This window comes from Gorilla gorilla, chromosome 8, assembly GCF_029281585.2.
Source record: "Gorilla gorilla gorilla isolate KB3781 chromosome 8, NHGRI_mGorGor1-v2.1_pri, whole genome shotgun sequence".
In the NCBI taxonomy this organism is placed as follows: domain Eukaryota; kingdom Metazoa; phylum Chordata; class Mammalia; order Primates; family Hominidae; genus Gorilla; species Gorilla gorilla.
Window position 1 is genome coordinate 106,397,951 of NC_073232.2, and position 16,546 is coordinate 106,414,496.

Here is a 16,546-nt window from a genome sequence, read left to right on the forward strand (position 1 = left end):
TTGAGCATTTACTAAGTGCCAGATGCTGTTCTAATCATATTACATTTATCAAAGCTTGTAATTCTAGCCACAACCTTATGAGGCAGATACTATTATATCCTATATTGGTGAAAAGGAAACTGAGGCACAGCATGGCAAAGCAACTTATCCAAGGTCACACAGCTGGGAAGCATGGGAGCTGGAATTCAAAACAATGCTCCAGAGCCATACTTGTAATGACCGTTCTCTACCGTCTCTTCTTCACACTATATGTGGGCTTTTCCATGATTCCTTCTTTTTCATAAGTGAGTGATCTAGGAAGAGATAATACCTTGACTTTTTTTTTTTTTTTTTTGAGACTGAGTCTCACTCTGTCACCAGGCTGGAGTGCAGTGGTGCAATCTCAGCTTACTGCAACCTTCGCCTCTGGGTTCAAGTGATTCTCGTGCCTCAGCCTCCCGAGTAGCTGGGATTACAGGCATGTGCCACCACACCCACCTCATTTTTGTATTTTTAGTAGAGACGGGGTTTTACCATGTTGGCCAGGCTGGTCTTGATCTTCTGACCTTGTGATCCACCCACTTCTGCCTCCCAAAGTGCTGGGATTACAGGTGTGAGCCACTGTGCCTGATCAATACCTTGATTTTGACAGGTTCCCTGAACATTGCCGTATCTACCACCAGTTTGTCCACACTTCAGCATTTTTCCAACAAAGCACCTTGAGTTTCTCTCATCCAGGATTGGTGTGACTGGGATGCATCATTCCAGATCTTGGTAGTAATTTTTGATCTCTTTCTGGTTCTTTGTGGTGAGGGTATTGGCAATGGTGATGGAAGTTCAGAGCTTCATTCATAGAGCACTTTATCTTTTATTTCTTCAGACAAGTTTGGGGGCTTGGAAACGTGGCTGATAACAATGTTGAAATATTACTTAATATATACATAGCATTTATATATGTTTATTAATAGTTTCTTGGAGGTGATTTGCAATACCTTTTGATATCAGAGACTATGGCTTTCTCTCTATCCTCAGCAACTAGCACAGGCAAGAGCACACAGAGGACGCATTGGAGGAGCTCAGTACATGTTTGTTGTAAATATCTACATCCGTATCTGTATTTTATTAAGACAGGGTCAAAAACACATATACTAATGGTGACCAGATATTGGCCAGGTGTGATCACTAAAGAATGGTGGGCACTGGCATCCAGTGGAGAACTCATGCCCCATCTAACAGTAGAAGATCTAGCCATTTGATACCATGTAGGAATGCTCAGTATTACCAGATTGTTTCATTATTCAGGAGATGCTGGAACTTCAGATGTATATGTAAAGCTTTCCTGAATTTAAAGTGTATGTCAGATGAAACAGGTCTGTTGACTGAATCTGGCTCATGGTCAATTGATTTGTGACCTCCCTACATTAGGCACTTGTTGGCACCTTTCTATTGCATTATAACTGTCCTGAAGGCCCGAGGTGGAAGGGGAGATGCAGAATAAGGCGGAGATGGAACAATGAGATGATGAGAGATGAAAGACTTCAAGAAGGATGGATGATTGCCTATTTCAGAGATTCTGCAGAGGGCAAAGAAATGGGAATAAGAAAAGGCTATTAGATTAAAGTAAATTAATTATTTGGCACAGCACTACATCTACAGGCTGTGTTCTTTAAAGAAATGATCAAATAACATGGGAAATACTCAGTTAAGCAAATTAAAATACTTTGTTTACTCTGACTCTCCTAATTGTCTTTAATATTCTATTATGCAATGTAAATCTCCAAAAGGAGAAGAGATTTACTGAGATTTTTTAAACTTTCATGATCAAGGAGTCCTTAGGTCATACAATCCCTTGTAGATAGAATGTTTTGAGGAAAACACCTTGGAAAAGCTGGATAAGAGACTGAATGAGTCACTGGGAGTCTATGGAGGCCTGATGTGGAGACTGGAATGCACATGGTAGTGAGCGAATGCACAATGAGCCAGCGCAGCAGCTTGGCAAGTAAAGAAAGTAGGCCAACCTATTAGGAACTAGGAATTGCCAGCTTAGTAATCTTTTTAAGACAAAACCATTTTAGCATTATTCCTTTGCTGAAAACAAACCAGCAAAAACAAAAACAAAAACAAAACAAACAAACAAAAAACAAAAAAAAGCATCAAGGGGTGCCCTCCTCTGATAGGTGAAATCTCCTTGCTTTAACATTCCAGGTCTCCTTTATCAGGCCAACTGACCTTTCTTATTCCCCGGTTGTTCCCTGGCCTTTCTCATTCCCCAGTTATTTCCTATGCTTACTCCCTGCTCTAAACTCCACTGACTGTCCTTATTGCTTGCATGGTGAGTTGTCTCCCCAGCTGCTCCAGTTAGAGACATGCCTGCTTTCCAAGGCACAGGTCAAACCCTGCTTTGCCTATTAAGCCTTCGTTAGCCATCAAGCTACCAGTCAGTTCTTTTCCTTACACAACTGGAGCAGTTACTTCTGAAGGACTTGCATGGGACTTAGTGTGTTGGAGACGGCCTGTATGATTTGGAGCCAAGAGAATAAAACTATGTCTTGAGATCTGCAGCTGTCTACCCCCATTTGCCCTCACAGTACACCCAAATAGGGTTAGGATAATATTGCCCAGAAACACAGAAGAGCAAGGACGTAACTCCAATCACACTGCATTTCATAGATTGTGGTCTATAGTTATACAACCACCTATTATTCATTGAGGGTAAAAGAGTGTATTCTCTTTTATAGACTTGCTCAACAGTAAAGAGTGTCATTTCTAGACACTAGGCTGAGTATATTACATGTTTATCGTGGTGAATCCCAGAATCTCCTTAAGAATAGCGTTATTATCCCCATTTTACAGAGGAGGGAGCTGTCTTGAAACATTCAAGTCAGCTTGTTCACACTTAATGACCAGCTCTCTATCTGGTGAAGGTCGAGTCAGGTGTACCTAACCTCATGTACCTGACCCCAAACCTGGGCTCTTTCTGTCCCAGCACACCATCTCCATGGCCATGCTGGCCACTAGAAATTTAATGACAGAGAATTAAAGGTAAGAATCACACTGTGCCTTCAAGTGGCAAATATATACCACCAGACAGAGGAAGACAGATAAAATCTAGTTAGGGTCTACACAGTTTGAATATCATAGGACTCGGTGCATTCTGGGGTATCATAAGGACCTAGCACAGCTCAAGAGAGGCCCTCTTGAGTGAGATTTGGAGGATGCAACATCATGGGGGCACATGCCTGGCCCGCAGGGCAGTGAGAGTCTTCTACTCCCTGGCCATTCGTCAATGTCACCAAAGGAGGTGACCTTCATTTCCACTCTACTCTAAGCTCTTGGCTTTTCTGTCTCCTTTACTAGACTGCGAACTCTGAGGAGAGAAACTATTTTATTTATCCAGCCCTGTCATAGTTTCTGGTATATAAACAGTAACTATTTGTTGGTTTGATGAATGAATGACAAGTCAGCCAAGGCAAGGTGCTCAAGGTGACACGATAGAGACAGCACAGTGTAGTACACCTTTATTCCCCCATCAGAGAGCTGGATTACCTCACTGCATGTTATGTGTCTCCTCCGTTTGTTTATACACTATCCAGAAGTCTCTGGCTTCTCAGAATGCTTGACAAATTCCAAGTCCTCCCTTCAATAATGTCAAACCTTATAATTTTCAGGCCTCATGGAAGATTGTGAAATCCTGCAGCAGCACAAGAGGTGTCTGCTGCCCCTTGCACTTTCCCCACATCTTCCAACACACTGCCTTGCACAGAGCAGGGTCTATATACATGCACATTGAATGACTGCATTGAAATAGATTGGAGACATGGTTGGGAACCTGTCCTAACAGTGCAATCTTCTTGAGACAATGCTTGGTGAATTCGGGTGATAAAGGGAGAAGAAATCAGGATAGTGACAGTGACATAGATGGGGCAAGAAGAGTGAGCAGGATCTGTCAACTTATTGGATATGGGAGGTGAGGGAGGAGGAAGAGAAAAAATGATTCAAATACTTTGATCTCAGCTGACAGTTCGAAGGATTATGCCCAAAGGGGAAATAGGGAAGTTCTCTTTCCCCATGACCCTCTCATCCTCATTTCAGTTTAAGCATGGAGAAAAGATTTCCCATAAAAGTCAGGCTGAAACACTCCATGGAGGGAGATAGACCTGGGACAGTCATTCAGTAATGTCCAGGAAAACCAGAAGGAAAGGTTTGCCTTCATCTCTCTGCAGAAGAGCTTTGCTCTGCTGAGGAGGAGAAATTTGAGCTGAATGTATTTCTGGTTGGTATGACTTGTAAGTTCTCTGTTTGATAGCAGAGTTGTTTGAATGACCTATTTTATAACTACACAGAGCTTTTCCAAATAGATGGTGTCTGTAGAATGTTCAGGTTAATGCATGAGCCGAGTGCTCAGAGTGTTTGCACTTGGAGCATCTGAGCCTTCTTTCTTAATAAGTCATCTTGGCATTCTGTCAACAAGTTAATTTGCTTTCCTAAGAAACTAGATTAATACTTCCTGTACTTTGTGCTATTCACAGATCTACAATGCAGTGAGAAGAGAAGAAACAGAAAATACAGTTGGATCTCTACTCCATTTCCTCACCAAGCTCCCAGCCTCCAAGACAGCCCATGGAAGGATAAGCGTTGGTCCATGCTTAAAGCAATGTGTCCGAGACACTGTATGTGAGTATCGCGCCACCCTCCAAAGGACTTCAATATCGCAGTACATCACCGGTTCTCTCCTAGAAGCAACCACGTCTTTGGGAGCAAGAAGTGGCCTTCTCAGTACTTTTGGAGGATCCACTGGACGAATGATGCTGAAAGGTAATGCCTGAAATTTCACTTTTAACTTTCTATCTTTGACTACAGAGAAGGATCTAAGTTAAGATTTATGTATCTCCTGATGGAAAATTAAGTTCACTTTTCAGCGACTTTAAGTAAAAGTCGCTTCTTTAAGAGAATATAAAAAGGTGGTCCCTTATTAAAATCCCCTAAGGTGTCAACATTCCAAATAGTAATCATTAAGATTTTGAGGCCGGGTGTGGTGGCTCACACCTGTAATCCCAGCACTTTGGGAGGCCAAGGTGGGCGGATCACAAGGTCAGGAGATTGAGACCATCCTGGCCAACACAGTGGAACACCATCTCTACTAAAAATACAAAAAGTTAGCTGAGGGTGGTGGCGCGTGCCTGTTGTCCCAGTTACTCGGGAGGCTGAGGCAGGAGAATGGTGTGAACCTGAGAGGTGGAGCTTGCAGTGAGCCGAGATCACGCCACTGCACTCTAGCCTGGGCAACAGAGCGAGACTCCATCTCAAAAAAAAAAAAAAAAAAAAAAAGATTTTTGAAACTTTTTCAAATGAAGTAAATGGTTAAAACGCTATCTTTAATTTTTTTTTTTTAATGATTCAGGCAGGTAGTTTCTCCTAGTGGTAGTTTATGACAAATGTCAATTACTATGATAAGATGCTAGGAAACAAATATAGTCAAGCAGTCATATTGAAAACCCACTGTGGTTGGGAGCAGAGTGAAATATAGATCTCCTTCATACATAGAATTAATAGGTCTCTATTGACCAGAAAAGCCAAAGGCCATCTTCCAGCTACTCCCATCTTAAAGGACAAGATAGGCAGGCATCCCACTGAAAGATGAAAGCCAATGGAGAGTGGGGTCCCTTGGCATTTGAACTTCCCAGCTACTTCCCACGAGCAGCAGACAGGCAGGTCAGAAATGGCAGTGCACCAAAGAACCTCGGAAACTTGTACACTGCATAGCTGTCACAAGCTGCTTGGCAGCCTTCCCTGGCAGGAAGCTGCCAACCAGACAGGGACCATGCAAAGCAGCATTCCACTGCCTGGGGGTTGCCAGAACTCAATCTGACAGCAGCTATTGTCCCTCCATAGCAGGTCCTGAGACCCAAGGCCAGCAGGCCAATGGCCTTCCTCCTTGATCCTCAGCCTTCTCCATTCCTACCCACACACACACCCCTAGACAGGCCTAAGAGGAATACTGTAACCTCCTTGTGTACTATGTTGGGTGCCAAGTTGGTTTGTTTTCTGGAGTTGCCCGAACTTCAGGGGATTGGTTATAAATGAATGAAGAATAACAGAAGGTGTGGGAACACTAATGGCTTCATGTTTTTCAGCCATTCAACACATTTTTTGAGCCCCTATTAGGTGTTAGGTGCTGGAAGAGGAACAAAACATAATTCCTGCCCTCATGGAATTTATAGTCTCTAGGTGGTAAGCTGTTTTCCCTACACACAAGACTCAAGGTTTCTCCCCTCTGATGTGGCACCTAGAGAGTGCCAAGCCTGCATTCTTCATCATACTCTTCCCAGGAAGTTGGGCTGAGATTGGCATGTGGAATTGGCATTGTTTTAATGCTTGTGATGGTATGCCAGGGCCTTATCCCATGAGTTAATCAACATGTGTAGACTAAACCCCTCCCATTTGGTTTTCAAAGTCTTTTTTTTTTTTTCTTTTTGAGATGCAGTCTTACTCTGTCACCCAGGCCGGAGTGCAGTGGCATGATCTTGGCTCACTGCAGCCTCTGCCTCCCAAGTTCAAGTTTCTTGTGCCTCAGCCTCCCGAGTAGCTGGGACCACAGGCACACGCCACCTCGTATGGCTAATTTTTGTATTTTTAGTAGAGGCGGGATTTTGCCATGTTGGCCAGGCTGGTCTCGAACTCCTGACCTCAGGTGATCCACCCATCTTGGCCTCTCAAAATGCTGGAATTACAGGTGTGAGCCACCACGCATGGCCTCAAAGTTTTTATGCGCCTCAGTTAAACATATTTCTTTAACAATCAGTGGAATAAAATGGATTAAAAAACCAGGTGGGTTTCTCACCACAAACAATGATAAGTATGTAAAGCATATGTTAGTTAGCTCAACTGAACCATTCCACAAGGTATACATATTTCAAAACATCATGTTTTACATGACAAATGTATACAATTTTTATTAACTCATTTTGTGCTCAGTAGTGTGTAGGAAGAAACGGATCTCTAGGATGCCCAACCAAGGCAGGCATGCCTCTAGTCTTCCACAGGTCTGTGGAGAGAAATAAGGAGGCTGCTGGTGTGTGCATCTATGGCCCTGATCATAATTTGACTTCAATTGTATTTGCACTTCCCTGTTCGAAATAGAACCTCATAGATCAATATTTCTAGCTCTGACACTCACCAGACTGTCAGCTAATGTGTTATCTTTAAATTGGCGTTTTATGCAAGAGTTGGAAGTTTCTTTAACTTTTTGCTTTGAAGCTCTTTGGTGATTTCTGAGAACCCTCTAGAAACTCCTGCTGAATAATACAATTAGCTGGTTGCCTTCTGCTCCAAGCTTATTTCTGTAGTTCTGACTTATTATCTTGGAAACATTTTTCAATTTCAGCATCCTCTCCCATTTGGTTTTCAAAGTCTTTACGTGCCTTGGTTAAACATATTCCTTTAACATGCAGTGGAAGAAAACCAGATGGGTTTCTCACCACCAAAAATGATAAGTATGTGAGGTAAAGCATATGTTAGTTAGCTCAATTGAACCATTCCACAATGTATACATATTACAAAACATCATGTTGTACATTACAAATATATATAATTTGTATTTGTCAACTTAAAAAATTAAGTTAAAAAAAAAAAAGATGGGTCTTCAAAGTCAAATAGTGTTTACAGAATCTGTAGGTTCAGCATATTCGTTAGTGGGTCTTGAGCTGTGATGGCCATGTACTCTGCCAGGGGATCAGGAGTACATGCAGCTGCTGTGATGTGGTTGTCAGCTTTTTTTTCTTCTTTAGTATGTGTCCTGTGGCATAGATTTGGCCAACAGCTTTTAGCTGCTGGGGAATATATAATACACTCTTAGTCTTCAGTTTATAAATGGGTTATATTCTACAAGTTCATTTCCCAGGAGCAATATAGAACTTAGAACACTTGCCTGGATAAGCAGTATTAAATGTTGTGATTTGGTTCACAGACTCTAGTCCTCAAAAACCTCTGTAACCCATAACACAGTTGTGATCTGCACATTTCCCACGAAATAAAGAGGAAAACACTATTGTTGGAATACTGAGCATTAGCCTCAAAGAAAAAGCAATAGAAGTGAGTTAGAAGACATTTCTTGTTGAGGGGCAATAATTTTATTAAAGATGAGTAAAGAGTTAAACTTTTCAGAGATTTCGAAAAGGACTTTTAGCCATTTGTGAGATTTTAGATGTTGGCAGCTGTAGCTTTTTGTTATGGCTAATTACACTTCAAAACTTGTACCTATATGAAGGAGTCAGAAAATTGCCCCAGTAATTTTTTCCTAATGTTTTTTAACGAGATGCTTATAAATGGTATGAAGAAGGATGGAAGGAGGTAGCACAAGATTTAAATTTTTCCCCAGAGATAAAGAAAAAGGAATAAGTTCAAAAGAATAACCTCTTCCATAAGAGAAAACATGTTTGAAGTGAATTAAACGGAGTTGGTAAAGGTAGAGAAAAAGGAACAGGGAAAAACAAATGCTGTATGATTTCCCTTATATGAAGTACTTAGGGTAGTCAAAATCATAGAGACCTTAAGTAGAAAGGTGGTTACCGGGGATGAGGAAGGGCAATGGGAATGGGGAGTTAGTGTTTACGGGCTATAGAGTTTCTGTTTTGCCAGATGAAGAGTTCTGGAGCTTACTGGTGATGATAGTTGCACAGCAATATGAATTTACTTAATACCACTGAATTGTACACTTAAAAATGTTGAGATAGTAAATTTTATGTTGTATGTATTTTATCATAAGAAGAAATAATTGGGAAAAAGGGCATGTTTTGCAGGTCTTTCATCCCCCTCCCTAGTCTATTAGGATGTAAGAAAGAACCGAAACGCTCCTCTTCTGGAAGTGGTTATGATTATGAGATGGGGGTCGTGGTCACCTGTACTAGGTGAAAATAGAAGGAAATGTCCAACAAGTTGATCGTTATTCAGAAGTCAAGAACTGGTAACTCGAGGCTTGATTGTCCAGAATTCTGCAGCCTTGGGGCTTTATGGATTGATAGAGAAGGCCAATAATCGGAACAGAAACATGCCTGCTTTTCTGCCTTCAGTGCCACCAAAGGTCATCTGCCTATAAAGCTGAAGGTTTGCCAAATAACCAGAGACACTTTCTTATGTGAAGCATTGATCCACAAGGATATGCCCTTATCATAAGTGTGTGCTGTCTCAAAGTGGAAAAATAGAGCGCCTTTACCTTTCAGTCAGGAACCTCCATTAGTTTGATACATTAAGATCCTTCTGGCCGGGCGTGGTGGCTCACACCTGTAATCCCAGCACTTTGGGAGGCCGAGGCGGGCAGATCATGAGGTCAGGAGATCAAGACCATCCTGGCTAACATGGTGAAACCCCGTCTCTACTAAAAATACAAAAAAATTAGCCAGGTATGGTGGCGGGTGCCTGTAGTCCCAGCTACTTGGGAGGCTGAGGCAGGAGAATGGCGTGAACCCGGGAGGCAGAGCTTGCAGTGAGCCAAGATCACGCCACTGCACTCCAGCCTGGGCAACAGAGCAAGACTCCATCTCAAAAAAAAAGATCCTTCCACTTCCTGTCCCTGTGTCCTTTTCCCTCTCCCCATTAATCTTGTTAGAATCTCAGGACTAACACCTTATAGCAGTGGCAGTCAAAAGAATTATTGACTTCGATAATTAGGAAGAAATTTTCAAAGCTATCACCTGCTTTTTCTTTTCTTTTAATGTTTTACCTACTGAAAATTCTAAAAACAAGATAAAGTTAAAAGGGAGAGAAAAAATTGAGATAACTGATGGTAATGTGAAGTACTAAAAATGGCAAAATTAGAAAAATAAAGTGATGACAAGAGGATTTTTCATATAAGGCAGCTAAGTGTTTTCAAATGTGCATATTGTACCAGCCAACATAATAAATTGAGTGTGTTAAACTCAATTTTTCCTTCTCAAATTGTTGCTGAGTAAAGCACATAAATTAAAGGATTAAGTGTTACATATAACCGGACAAAACATAGTTATTCGTATTTAAATTGTGTAATAGAGTGGAGGGAAGATGGACCTGCTGAGGCCAGCAAGACATCTGCCATCTTTCTGACAGATGGAGGCCAGCAAGATAGTGCAGACACAGGGTGCCAGGAGGAAAGTCTGTTACTACTGTGATGAGAATGTTGGACAAAGCCACCCAATGAAGCTTTACCAATTCTGCATGATTCATAATTTGCTGCTCAACTACAGTCTCCACTGAAAAATGAAAATCTATTGCCCTCACAAAGCCAGTGCCGAGGAGATGACCAAGTACCACAGTGATGACTACATTAAATCCTTGCACTCCATTCATCCTGATAACATGTCTGAGTACAGCCAGCAGGCACAGAGATTCAACATTGCTGAGGACTGTCCAGTATTTCATGGCCTCTTTGAGTTTTGTCAGTTGTCTGTGGGCGGCTCTGTGGCAAGTTCTGTGAAACTTAATGAGTGGCAGACAGACATCACCATGAACCAGACTGCACCATGCAAAGAAGTCTGAGGCATCTGGCTTCTGCTAAGTCAATGATACAGTCTTGGCCCTCCTGGACCTGCTAGAGAATCACCAGGGGGTGTGCATATTGACCTTGATATTCCACAGTGCATATTGTGCGTATTGACCTTCCATGCCACGGTGATGGCATGGAAGAGGCCTTCTATGCCACAGACTGGGTCATGACTGTGTCCTTTCATAAATGAGGAGAGTACTTCCCAGGAACTGGGGACCTATGGGATATTGGGGCTGGAAAAGGCAAGTATTATGCTATTAACTACCCACTCTGAGATGGGATTGATAATGAATCCTGTGAGGCCATTTTCAGGCCAGATATGTCCGTAGTAATGGAGATGTTCCAGCCTAGTGCTGTGGTCATACAGTGTGACTCAGACTCCATCTGGGGATCAGTTAGGTTGCTTCAATCTGAACATCAAAGGGCATGTCAAGTGTGTGGAATTTGTTATGAGCTTCATCTCGCTGATGCTGATGCTAGGAGGAGGTGTTACATCATTCGCAATGTCACCTGCTGCTGGACATAGGAAACAGCTGTGGCCCTGGACACAGAGATCCATAATGAGCTCCCATATAATGACTACTTCAAATACTTTGGACCAGATTTCAAGCTTCATATCAGTCTTTCCAATATAACTAACCAGATCACTAATGATGCCTGGAGAAGATCAAACAGCAACTGTCCGGGAACCTGAGAATGCTGCCCCACACACCTAGGGCCCAAATGTGGGCTCTTGCTGAGGATGTAACCTAGAGGAGAGTGACAACAAGGACGAAGACCCTGACAAGTGCATCTCCATCTGTTCCTTTGACAAACAAACTGCCTGTGAGGCCGGGCATCGTGGCTCATGCATGTAATCCCAGCACTTTGGGAGGCCAAGGCAGGTGGATCACCTGAGGTCAGGAGTTCGAGGCCAACCTGGCCAACATGGTGAAACCACATCTCTACTAAAAATAACAAAAGTTAGCTGGGCATAGTGGCACGTGCCTGTAATCCCAGCTACTCAGGAGGCTGAGGCAGGAGAATCACTTGAACCCGGGAGGCGGAGATTGCAGTGAGCCAAGATTGGGCCACTGCACTCCAGCCTGGGTGACAGAGCGAGACTCCATCTCAAAAAACAAAAAAATAAACAACAAATTGCCTGTGAGGATGAATTCTCCGACTCTGATGAAGAGGGAAAGGGTGGCTGCAAGAGTTCTTCCAACTTCAAAAAAGCCAAGTGGGTCTAAACAGGGTGAAAGAGAGAAAGACCCAGAAGAGAAGAAGTCACAGCAGAGAAGACCAAGGAGAAGCCAGAGGCCAAAGGGGTCCAGAAGGAGGTCAAGTTGGCTGAGCAGGCCTTTCCAGCTCTGGCTTCTTGCTGGGTCCCCTAACAACTTAGATTTTATATTTTCTATTTCTCTAGACTATTAGTAAATTTTTATTTACTAAACATAAATATCTTGGGGACTAGAGTGAAAGACAGAAACCAGGGTCCTGAGTCCAGGGCAGCTGTGCTGGGTGAGCTCTTCCAGGAGCTGCCTTGCCCCTCTTTCCTCCCCAGTTCTTAACTTTGAACCATAAAGGGAGCCAGGTCTGGGTGGAAGGGATACTTGTAGGTAGCCATATAGTAGTTTTGGAAAGGTGTCCTTATTAGCATTCTAGAAGGGGTGGCTGGATCTCCAAGGATCCTCTGTTCTTTCCAGGTTCCTAAGGTAATATTAGACGTTTTAGATTGGTTCTGTTCTCATACCTCCCCACTGTCCTCAAGTAAGCCAGGAAGCTCACACTGCCTGCCCTCTGTGTTCCTCCAATTCTGCAGGTGCAGATTGGTAGTCTAGTTTCCTTTTTTGGATACTATTTTCTTTTTGTGAGACTTTGTAATAAAATGGTACATTTCTATTTTTAAAAATAATAATACATTATGTATTCCAAAAAAAAACTAAACTGTTCATTTTTAACCAGTCTGAGTGTGTGGTATGTGTGTCTGTAGACTATATTTAGCTATATTAAAGTTATTTATCATATGTCAGCTATAAATAGAATATTGATATGAAAACAAAAATACCTTACAGATACAATATTTTTGTTTGAAAAGAGGGAATATTTTATTTCAGATAGAAAAGTCTACCAGCACTTTGAGAGGTCGAGGCGAGCACATCACTTGAGGTCAGAAGTTTGAGACCAGCCTGGCTAACATGATGAAACCTGTTACTACTGAAAATACAAAAAAAAAAAAAAAAAAAATTAACCAGGCGTGGTGGCATACACCTGTAGTCCCAGCTACTTAGGAGGCTGAGGCATGAGAACTGCTTGAACCCAGGAGGAGGAGGTTGCAGTGAGCCGAGAACACACCACTGTACTCCCGCCTGGGCAACACAGTGAGACTCCCTTCAAGTTTTCAACTTATTTTCTTTCACTACAATAAGCTTGTATATTCTATTTGTATCTTTCTCTAAAGTTAATAGCTTTGAATAAAAAACAAGAAGTTATAGTAGGAATACACATATGCATTTGAACTACATGATTATAACTCATAAATAATTTAGTTTGTAAAGGCTGGCTTAGTTGACTTCCTCAAAATCAAAACGATTACCCTTTACATGCCTACCAGGCAAGGAAGGCATGTGCATAGCTCTAATTCCAAGATTTGTTTATTTAAAGAAATATCCTGACTTGTTAGTATTGTGACCTTGAAATTATTTTCTTGGTATTTAAAAGTATGCTTTAATGTAATATTGGGTGTGTTTCTGTACCAGTTAATCAACTAAAAAGTATTCGTTAGCTGCCCACTGTGGCCTAGTGCTATGGCACCTAAGAATGGAGAAGATCACATCTGGAAGTCTTCAACTTGTAAGATAATATTTCTCATTCCAGAGAAAATGTAATATTAGGTTTCAGGTCTACTGAAGGAGCCCTTACCACCTAAAGAGAATTCATAAAGTGCTAGGCTGCTACATTAAAGGTGGTATGAGTAGGTCATAGGGCCAGGAAGCTTGGTAGGCACAGGACAAAAACCTGTTTTAGGACCACAGGTGGTCAAGTATCATCCAGGAGTGTGACACTACACCTGGGTGTAACCTAAGAATATGACTCCATACCAGTTGTGACCAAGGAATGTGAGTCCGTCACCAGGTGTGACCTGAACATAGCACTCCATTCCTGGGTGTGAATACACCCATTTTGAGCTGGGAGACTGATTCCATTTAATTCTCTTATGTGCCCTAATTTTGCTCCAAGAAACTAGCTTATGAAAGGAACAAATTATGGCCTAATTCTCCCTAAAGTTTTGACACCAAAAAGAGAGAGAGGGAGAGGGAGAGGGAGGAGAAGGAGAAGGGAAGGTGAAGGGAAGGCGAAGGGAAGGCTAAGGGAAGGTGAAGGGAAGGCTAAGGGAAGGCAAAGGGAAGGAGAAAGGAAGGGAAAAAGGGAGGGAGGGAGGAAAGAAAGAAGGAAGGAAAGAAGATAGGGAGGGAGGGAAGGAAGGAAGAAAGAAGGAAGGGAGGGAGAGAAGGAAGGGAGGGAAGGAGGGGAAGGAAAGAAGGAAGATCGGGTAATTGAAAGTTGGTTAAATCCTAATCAATGCAGTCAGAAAGATGACTAGTGAGGATAGCAACACCAGACAGACACTTTGGGTTTACATATCTGAGCTGGTTATAAAAATGTCAAGTCCTAATTATGGAGACTCAGAATGGACCATATTGCGGAAATTTATTTGCAAAATAGTTATTTGAAACACTGCATCCAAAAAAACAACCATTAGATTCCAAAACTTCCCTCCAAAACTTACTGAACATTTAAGTAAAACAATAGTTCTTAAAAATGCCAGAGAATAGCTGCAGACTCTGCAGAAGTGGTTACCTCCAAGAAAGGCCTTTGAATGTGAGCCTCATTGTATTTTGGATTTGAGTCTTGACTTCAACATTGGGTCATCCTGTTCAGGTGATTGTACCTCTAGGCTTTAGTTTCTGCATCTACAAAATGGGAATAAAAGCAACAACTTTGGAGAGTTGTTTTGAGGAATAAGTGTGACAATGTATATAAAGAACTTAGGCCAGGTGGCTCAGGCCTGTAATCTCTGTACTCTGGGAGGCAAAGCCAAGAAGATCACGTTAGGCCAGGAGTTCAAGACCAGTGTAGGCAACATGGCGTGATGCTGTCTCAAAAAAAAAAAAAAAAAAAGCCAGCCAGATGTGGTGGTGTGTGCCTGTGGTCCCACCTATTCAGAAGGCTGAGGCTGTAGAATCACTGTAGCCCAGGAATTTGAAGCTGCAGTGCGCTATGATCCTGCCACTGCACTCTGTCCGCCTAGGTGATGGAGCGAGACTCTCTCTCTACAAAAACTTTAAAAATTAAAAATAAAAACAGCTTGGCATAGTATCTGGTACCTAATGTATGTTCAACCAATCTTAAGACGATGATGGTCATGCTGGGGCTGATGATGGTGATGATGATGGTAGTAATGGGGATTGCCACCACCATCTTGAAATGCCAGCATTCCACTGTTCTTAATTCAAAGACTCTGCTGTTAGCTCAGTTGTAGATGTACAAGAAAAGACAAGTACCCTCCAGGTTTCCCTAGCTGTGGGCCTAGAGCACTAGCAACTCCTGGGACACCTGAGGGGAGGTATCTAGTGGCTGGAGGCCACACCTGTGTAACTCCTTTAGCGAGATTTTCCTTAGTTCCCACGCATTAGGCCACTGATTAATTCAATCATTTGACCAATATTTGTTGAACATCTACTGTGTGCCAAGGATATAACAGCAAACAAAATACAGTCTTTACTTTCGAGGGATTTACCCACAAATGGAGGAAATGGACAAATAAACGTGCAAATTTTAAGATAGTATAAATGTTATAATTGAAATAAGCACAGGATATAGGGCCCCAGAGGGAAGTCCCTATACCATCTTCATTGACATCTGAGGTTTCTACAACCATTTAAGTACCTGAAGAAATGTAAACAGGTATTTAACCAGGGAAAACAAGCCCTGACCCATATTATGAAACTTCTGTTGTTTTTACTTAATTCTCCACTGATATCATCTCTATTTTATTCCCTCCAGAGTAGAAAGATGCTAAGCATTTACTCCTGGTATTGGGAGCCTTGTCTACAAATCTATGACTGGGACAAAATTTAGTGTTCCAGTTAAAATTTGTATATTTTAATGAAGATAACTTACTCATTACAATAAAATTAACGGATTTTTTTTTCAATACATGACACTTCTACTTTTGAGTGTTTCTAAATTGTTTATTGTTTTTAAAGAATAAGCCTCATTTTAATGAGCTATGAAAATTCTTGCTCTTGGGAACATTTATAGAACATAATGAAATGCTTATAATCTGTTTATAATAACATGTGGGTCAGTAGCAAATATTTAAGAGGATAAAAAAGAGAATATCTCACCATAGTCTGAGTCATAATTTAAACTTCTACTGGAATTGAGTCTTCAAACCAAGAAATAGTGAATAAATTATTACAGTTAAAGTAATAAAAAGATATTTTTAACAGTGTTTAGATTTTGGTAGATTGAATTCTAATTACAGATATTATACTATCATCAGGAATGTCTAACAAGTTTTGTCAACTGGAAATATATATTTGGTATTTTGTCTTTTTAACTTCATATTTCATTGTGACAACAAACTTAAAAAAATATTTTCTATAATGTTAATGTCACAAGTGATTCCTTGAACAAATGTATGCTCAAACACCACAAGGATCTACCTTTGAATTTTACAGTCACCAGAAACACCCTGTGTGACAGTAGCGGGTATTTTGCCCCTGTTTATACTCAGAGACACATTTTGGCATCAATAAGCAGACTCATCTAAAATCCATTTCAAATAGATGTTGTTGTGGATGATCTGGGAACATGGAGGGTAAGAGAGAGTATAACAAGTTTCAGAGACCCTAGCAACTCACAAGATCTAGGCTGATACACTACCAAGTCTAGACCCAAAATCCTTAACTAGGGTTGACCAGCTTGTAGGAGCAAAGCCAGTATTTGATCCTAAGCCTCTCTGATTCCCAAAGCCATGTTCTTAACTACTAGGAAACACTCCAG

General features: G+C 41.5%; 1 protein-coding gene and 1 pseudogene across 5 annotated transcripts in view; both read left to right on the forward strand.

Moving 5' to 3' along the window:
- PLCE1 (phospholipase C epsilon 1) overlaps positions 1–16,546 on the forward strand; it is a 334,371-nt gene that overhangs the window by 129,776 nt on the left and 188,049 nt on the right. For all 5 annotated transcript variants that reach the window (XM_063710326.1, XM_055352517.2, XM_063710327.1 and 2 more), the window contains one exon: positions 4,509–4,794. In XM_063710326.1, the coding sequence (XP_063566396.1) occupies positions 4,509–4,794 (286 nt within the window). The remainder of the gene's footprint in view (positions 1–4,508; positions 4,795–16,546) is intronic.
- On the forward strand, positions 9,663–11,741 carry LOC109028447 (histone deacetylase 1-like; annotated as a pseudogene).